At 36.0% G+C, this 7,827-nt stretch overlaps 1 protein-coding gene and 1 long non-coding RNA gene across 2 annotated transcripts; one reads left to right on the forward strand and one right to left on the reverse strand.

The window, feature by feature from the left end:
* Nucleotides 1-1,412: 1,412 nt before the first annotated feature.
* On the reverse strand, nucleotides 1,413-2,992 carry LOC113317791 (ATP synthase gamma chain, chloroplastic-like). The gene has a single exon (XM_026565923.1). It carries the CDS (start codon nucleotides 2,859-2,861, stop codon nucleotides 1,740-1,742), a length of 1,122 nt encoding a protein of 373 aa, XP_026421708.1. The 5' UTR covers nucleotides 2,862-2,992; the 3' UTR covers nucleotides 1,413-1,739.
* Nucleotides 2,993-3,607: 615 nt separating this feature from the next.
* On the forward strand, nucleotides 3,608-4,414 carry LOC113319257. Its single transcript, XR_003345276.1, has 3 exons — nucleotides 3,608-3,654; nucleotides 4,146-4,220; nucleotides 4,351-4,414. It is a non-coding gene; the product is annotated as an uncharacterized LOC113319257 (long non-coding RNA).
* Nucleotides 4,415-7,827: the final 3,413 nt, after the last annotated feature.

Genomic DNA, 7,827 nt, shown 5'->3' on the forward strand with positions numbered 1-7,827 from the left:
ACTTATACTCCCTTGCCACCGTTTTGGGCCTGTTCACTTACTACAGTAGTGGGCATAGGAGCATTTCCCATCTTGAGGCCGCTTAAATTTAACTCCGTAATTTCACTTTTCATAAGACGGGCCTATTTTCAGGGAATGGAAACCGTCAGAGGTGAGGCCGGTTTTCAAAGTGTTCACGGAATTTTGAATGGCGTCCTTATGTTTTTATAGCACATATAATTGGCACTTTCCCTTGGTAAATGATGAGGCAGAGGAACTACTTGTTGTTGGACCAGAAGAGGTAGCATTATAATCTTTCTACAGTGCTTATGAGCATGCGGGATCTTTAGTTCAAATGATTCTTTAGAATATGACCTTCCTCATAGAGTTGCTAGACAATTTGGAATTAACCAAGAAATTCCAGAGAAGTAACTGCCATCAGCAAAATTCAAACTAGGCAACAGTGTGGAAACGTTATGAGAAATCGAACAGCTATGGGAAGCTCTCTGGCCGGTCTAGATTCTCGTGACCTTGTCTGAATCTCACTTAAATTTAGAATGCAACATGATACCCGCCCGGACTTGTAAAAGAAAGTCTACTGCATCCTAGGTTCCAAGCAAAAACAAGTTCATAATCCCATGAAGACAGTAATTCTTCGGAAAGACAGTAAGACTGTTCATAATCGCATGTTTCCCAAAAGCTAAATTTTGAATATTCTTCGGGAAGGTAGTAAGACAGGTAAAGATGACTGATAAAAAAAAAACCTGGCTAACATTAGAATGCGACATGTTAACTCTAATTTGGACAACAGCTCCACTAGAGTTCTGGCAGATGAGGAGTAATAAGAAAAGATTCCAGGTATCCAACCTGGAGAAAAGAATGTAGATGGAAAGTCGATGGAACCTGTAAAAAAGATGCTGACAGAGAGAATGGGAAAGTCTGTGGGTTCCAAGGGATACCCAATAAACATGACCGATGCATAGCCATGCGCCACAGGAATAGGAGAACAAAATACTTGGGAGTCTTATCAATGAACTTGGCTGGAACTGATTGTGTTTTGTTAGTAAATTTGTCTAGTTCCTTACTGGTGCAAGTCCTGTATCGTCTCACTTCGATTCATTTTCATAAAGGATTTTGTAAAGTTTCAAAAATTGATAAAGGAACAGTTCCTGCTGATGCAGTTTCTTCTGCAATGAATAGTCAAAGACTGAACTGCATACAGTTTAAAGACTGAACTGAAGTAGGTTTATATACTTTCCAATCTAGTTAAAGTTTCTTCTGCAGTGACTAGTCAAAATTTGTCACATATGCAACAACATGCTTCATACAAAACTTCAAATTGCAAACCAATGAGTTCCTAGGAATCAGATAAATTCAAGCTCATAAAAATTTTGTGGAAAGAATTGCTGAAACCATCTAATTTCAACAAAGAAGAACTCCAAATTATACTATTATACTCCGGTTATCCAAACAACCATGAGACAGATTGAACTAGAGAAGAACTCTAAAATTATACAGGTATATATGAAGAAGGAGATGAACATAATGACAAGGAACACATTTGTTCCGAATCGACATTGTTGGTTTTACTCATTGTACAGAAAGCTCGAACGCAGCCGAAACTTACATTTATGAAGTTGTCGATTCTTAAATAACTAATTTCTTATACAGGCATACTTTAATGAATTAGGAAGCGGAACATCAAAAAGAAGAGAAGGAACAATAACATATAAGCGAAACTGAAGAGTTATAAGCAGAATTCATACTAACGCATCAGCACCAGCAACAATCTCCAATATCTCACCAGTAATCTTAGCTTGACGCCTTCGGTTAAACTGTGTTGAAAGAGCTTTCTTCAAATCACTTGCATTATCAGATGCACTGCTCATGGCACTCATCCTGGCTGCAAGCTCACTAGCTAAAGATTCCTGTAATGCCCTCAAAATTTGACTGTTTAAATACAAAGGCAGAAGTGCATCAAGAATCTGAACTGGGTCTTGCTCAAATTGAATGATAGGTGAAAAATCAATTGTTTTAGTTCGCACTACATCCCTTTCGACAGTCAATTTTCCTTCTTTGGTAGTCAAGCGGAAAAGCTCATCGTCTGCTGCATCAACACATGTTCCATTGATATCACAAATTTCTCCTTTAGGCGAAAGTGGAAGCAGTGTATGAATGACTGGATCTGATTTCACTAGAGAAACAAACTTAGTGTATAAAAGTTCGACTTTATCGACTTCTTCACTAATAAACAACGAAAACACATCATCTGCAATAGCTTGAGCTTCTTTAGTAGTAGGAAGATTTCCACCATCAAGGTATTTATCAACAGGAATATAAGGTCTACGAGAGAAATAAGTATTTCCCTTTTTCCCGACACTAATAATAGTGTATTGCAAACCAAGACTCTTCAATTCTGCAATTCTAGCTTCAGCTTTTTTCAAGAGCTGATTATTGAAACCACCACAAAGACCTCGATCACCAGTAACAACAACTAATGCAACTTTCTTAACAGGACGAACAGTTGTTAAAGGAATATCAACATCTTCATTCTGAAGTTGTTCATTAAGACTGTAAAGTACTTCAACTAGGGTTTCAGAAAAGGGTCTACCACTTACCACTGCTTCCTGAGCTCTTCTAACTTTCGCAGCAGCCACAAGCTTCATTGCTTCAGTAATCTTCTGGGTATTGGTTACAGAACCAATACGGTCACGGAGTTCACGAAGATTGCAACTAATTTGAGATGAAGATCGAGATGACGGGGTTGTTGAATTGTAAGTTGGGAGACAAAATGGGTTTAGGGCAGATCTAAATGAGAGTGCAGATGGATCAGAGAGACTTGATTTTGAAGAGACCAACATGGTTAGATTTGAGCAAGACATGATTTTTGCTGGGTTTTTTTTGCTCTCCACAGATTCACAGAGAGAAGAGGAAGGAGAAAGGGGAGATGAGAGTTGTTTTGGGGATTTTGGGTCTGTGCTTGGAGGGAAATGAGAGGTAGAGGGGGGTGGGAGATTTGGATTGGGTTTTTAGGGATAAGGATTTTATTGACCGTTGGAGATTGTGGTGAGATGAAAATGTAGGGTTTTTCCATTTTCTTTTTTGTGTTATCTTATCGCACCATTAGTCAATTTCTTTCTTTGCTTGATTTTCCAAAGTGAAAAATACTAGAACCCCCTACTATATGGGTTCAAACATATAGAAGCCCCACAAAATGGATCCTCCACCCTCAACTCCACACTTTCATAAAATGATATTACTAGGCCCGAAAAATCAAATTATCTTTAGATCAGGCCCATAATTAATTATTCCGAACTTTAATAATGGCAACATTGCCCTTTAGTATTTATACAAGGGAATCCCAGAAGCTTCTTTTCATTTCTCTATTCTCTTTCTCTTTCATCTTTATCTCTCTCTGTTGTAGAACAATGGTTTCTAGGGTTCTTGAGATTCATTTTCGACTGCATCAAATCTTCTTCGTCTTCATCAAATCTTCGACTGCAACAACAACGATTGATTGCATCTTCTCCTTTTATGCCTCTGTAGTTTCATTTATGTCAAAGATCGATTGAATCTGATCAAAAGATAGATCTTACGGAAGATGCAGATGATTTGTTTAGTCTGATAATTAACCAAAGAAATCGAAGAGAAACATCAGGAAAAACGAATTGAAAGGTAAGTTAATCTTCCTTTAAAGCTTTCATTAATCGATTTCGAGTTGAAATCAAATTTCTCGTGGTTTGATTTTAATGATTTTGAAAAAAAAATGAAAATTAATCTCGATTTCATTATCTGATCCGTAATTAGAGTTTAGATCCTTAATCATGGGAAAGATGAGCATGATTTTGCGTATAAGTATCATCTTCTCTTAAGGATTTTAGGGTTTTCAGAACCTATATCTTCATTTTTTTTAATTAACCTATCCTAATTGAAATCGAAGCATAGATCTACAATTTTCTACTCACTCTGGTTGTTTTGATTTAGATTTTTTGAAAAAACTTGAACAAAAAATCCATATCTATTCGTCGTAAATCTTAATTTGTAGCTACGATCTAAAATAATGTTTTGAGATTCAGTATCAAAGAATCATTGTCTCTGTTACCCATAGATTTGATTTGATTTTTCATCCACTCATATGAACTGGTCTGGTGATGTTGGTGGTGCAGGTAGGGGTTCTTTAGGAGGATGAGGAGGCACTGGTGATATCAGAATTGATAAATTGAATGAGAACTGCTTCATTGGTTAGTTTGTTTATCCAAGTGGCTATAGATGAAACAACAGAAAACACTCTTGAATCACAAAAGAGTTTGATTGCTCAATTGTTGTACTTTTCTGAGAAATTAGAAAGCTCTGATTCATCCTTATCACCAGGCTCATATGTGTTGACATATATGAAAGAAAGCAGTGCTGAGAAGTAGAAGTCAACTGATAAAGATGATTATAGGTACTTCATTTCAGATGCCATGCTGCCAATGTTTTGCTCTTGAGGTAAATTTTTTGGTTGTTTCTCACTGGTTGTGTCTTAGTTATTTGGTTGTTAGGTACTTCATTTTCCGATGTCATGCTGCAAATGTTTTGGTTACTCTGCAAATGTTGGAAGTATGTTTAATCTGTTTTTTACGTGGTCCTAGGTCTGTTTTGGTTACTCTGCAAATTTTGGTCATCATTGTAACTAATTTTGTTGTTTGATATACAAAGGTGTCCTCGTTAAGCATTTGATTCTCTGAAATTTAAGTATAATTTGTACAACTGACCCAATTTGATAAATTTCATCTAACATGCTTATCTGTTATATTTATGTAGCTGCTCTGAGATAGGAGATCACAGATGAAACAAATAAAGGGACATGACGCTCCAAATCTATCTCTACCGATCCAATTCATCTCAGTACCTATTCTCCCAATGGTAAGATGGCTTTAAAAAACACCGAAGTGTAACTGCGGCTTACACATGCCATATGCATGTGTAACTTCCTATTACATATGCTTATGACATATGTAACTGCGAATTACACATGATATATGAATGTGTAACTGCCGATTACATGTAGTACAGTTTTCTTGTGTATGAACTTTTACCAGGTTTCCCACTTCACAGTGTAAGGCTTTTTTACCAGCATAGTATTGGTAGACTATGGATGTGTAACTAGTAGTTACACATGCTAATTAGATGTGTAACTTCTAGTTACACAAGCTAAATTGATGTGTATATATTAGTTACACATGCAAAATAGATGTGTAACTATGCTAATTTGTTGGGATATGCATATGTAACCTAATATGAAACTTCTATCCGTTATTAGTTGATTGAAATAGTTTCAATCGACATATTACTTTAACATTGCTGCTGCAATTGAAGCTGCAGAATGAACTTGGTGGTGATATTAGATGTATGCTTAGGTTGCAGTTACAAAGTTCAGGTGCAATCTAGTAAGGCAGCAGGATGAGCAGCATTTCGGACATCACCATGCAAAGCAATCTGTTGAGAAGCTGGATACTGAGATACTCATAGTACGTATGCAAGAAGTATATTGTTATTGTGTAAAAATATAACTTTCTAATAGACTTGTTGATATTCCCTTATTAATGTGTAAAAATATCAACAAGAAGGTGTCCATTCTGCTCATCAATGTGCTAGCACAAGGTTCTCAGGTGTTTGTATTATTCTGCCAGCATAATTACTGTCTGAAGCTTTACTTTCTGTTGCTTAAAATGTCCATCGTCATCGATAATATGAAAATGGCTTAGGTACATCTAGACTAGCGTTGTAAAACGTCTTTCTGTTAATACAGTGCTAACAACGTCTTTCTGCTGAAGCAGTCGTATCTTAATTAAGAGCTTCTCATTCACTTGCAAGGTTAACTGTATTATTTATGACTGGTAATTGCTTGATAGTCACCTCTCGTTTTTGCTAGTGTTATTCATTTAGAGATGGATTTGCTGATTTTATGTTGACATATCCAAGTCTGATGCATGTGTAACTCCTAATTACATAATTCAGATGCATGTGTATCTGCAAGTTACACATGCTAATTAGATGTGTAACTTTTACTTACACATACTGATTTTGGGTACACATACCAATATGCATATGTAACTCCTAGTTACACTAGTCATATGCATGTATAACTTCTAGCTACACTAGCCAGATGAATGTGTATCTCCTAGTTACACATGTTATATGCATGTGTAACTCTCAGTTACACAATTCAGATGCATATGTAACCGCTAGCTACACTAGTCAAATGCTTGTGAAACTGAAATATACATTGTTTTATGTACTGTTCATTTTAATCGTATAAATACTGATTGCTTGTTGTTATATTTCAGGTTTTAGATAACTTCATAAAAGATAATTGCTTAAACGTGGTAATGGTCTCGCTGGAACTGGAGTTGACGCTGAATACACAAGTCAGATGCATGTGTAACTTTCAGTTACACTAGATAGACACATATGTAACTCTCAATTACACTAAACAGATGTGTGTGTAACTTCTAGTTACACATGCTAAGAAATTATTGTAAATGAATATTAAAGTAATAACTGTATTTTTTTTTTTTGTGTGTGTTTTTTTTATGTCTATTTTTTTTGCATATATATACAAGTGTAACTTTGCATTACACATATCATAAGGATGTGTAACTTCTGGTTACACATGCCATATGCATGTGTAACTTCTGTTTACACCTTCGCACTGTATTTTAATAATTTTGGGCCTAGATTTAATAATCTTGGGCCTAGATTTAAATTTTATTTAATTATGGGCTTGACAATATGCATAAGGGTATCAAAGTCTTTTAAAAACTCGGGGCCTAGATTTAAACTTTTTTTAATTAAGGGCCTCATATTATGGGTTATCCGTGGGTTGGGCCTGAACCTAATTTCCCCTTTTCCAAAACCCTTGCGGGGTGATTCATTCATGGTTTCGACGAGTCTGGCTCTTTTTCTAGCTTCTTGGAGCTTGGCTAGCGAAACAAACAGCTCAACCTTATTGATGTGGTGAAAAAAATGTCATCGTCACGTGGATTATAGGAACATTCGGATGTAACTTGGAGCATCTCCAAGAAAATGTGCTAAAAATCCTATGTGAATTTATCATCTAGTCTTTTTTTTGAGCAATTGCAACGTTGAGTTTCCATATTCCCAAATTCTCAAGCCATATATGGCTTTTTTGACTTAGCAATTAGGTGTGTGCCGTAAAGGCGTTTGAGTAAACTTCATCCCATTCACACGCAATTATAACTTGCGTTCAATTAATGCCGCCCAATTAATTGAAGAAACTTTATTAAAACAAACGTTTCAATAAACGTATTCTTAAATCAATTTCAAGCATAACGATTCTTAAATGCCGTCCAATGAATCAAACGTAAACTTAAAAAGAGTTTATAGTTCGGCGCATTTTATGACTTCCTTTGTTGTCCGCGCATTTTATAACTACGGGAAGCTATATATGGGATTTGCCAAATAAAGTTCTCATATATAGACACCCGGTTTCAGAATATGGAAATATGGGACTTATAGCAATTAGGAGTGTGATTGGATTTGTTACCATATATGGCTTATAGCAACAACGTTGCAGTTGCTCTTAGTTATGGGGTGTATCTAGAGAGCAAATTTAGGACCCTGTTCCCCAAAAACTATCTCCAACAGTTAGAGATTTTTATTCCTTAGAATTAATTATTATAAGACAAAACATGACGTGGAGGTGTATCCGAAGGTGCAGTTAACACTTTCTTCAAGACCTTCTTATTTAGTATGGCACCCCTCCTGATTTATAAGACCTACTGTGGGAGATGGTTTTTGTTAAAATGGGGGTCTAAAATCCTACATGTCATATAAAAATAAAAC

Source organism: Papaver somniferum, chromosome 10 (genome assembly GCF_003573695.1).
Source record: "Papaver somniferum cultivar HN1 chromosome 10, ASM357369v1, whole genome shotgun sequence".
NCBI classification, from domain to species: Eukaryota; Viridiplantae; Streptophyta; class Magnoliopsida; order Ranunculales; family Papaveraceae; genus Papaver; species Papaver somniferum.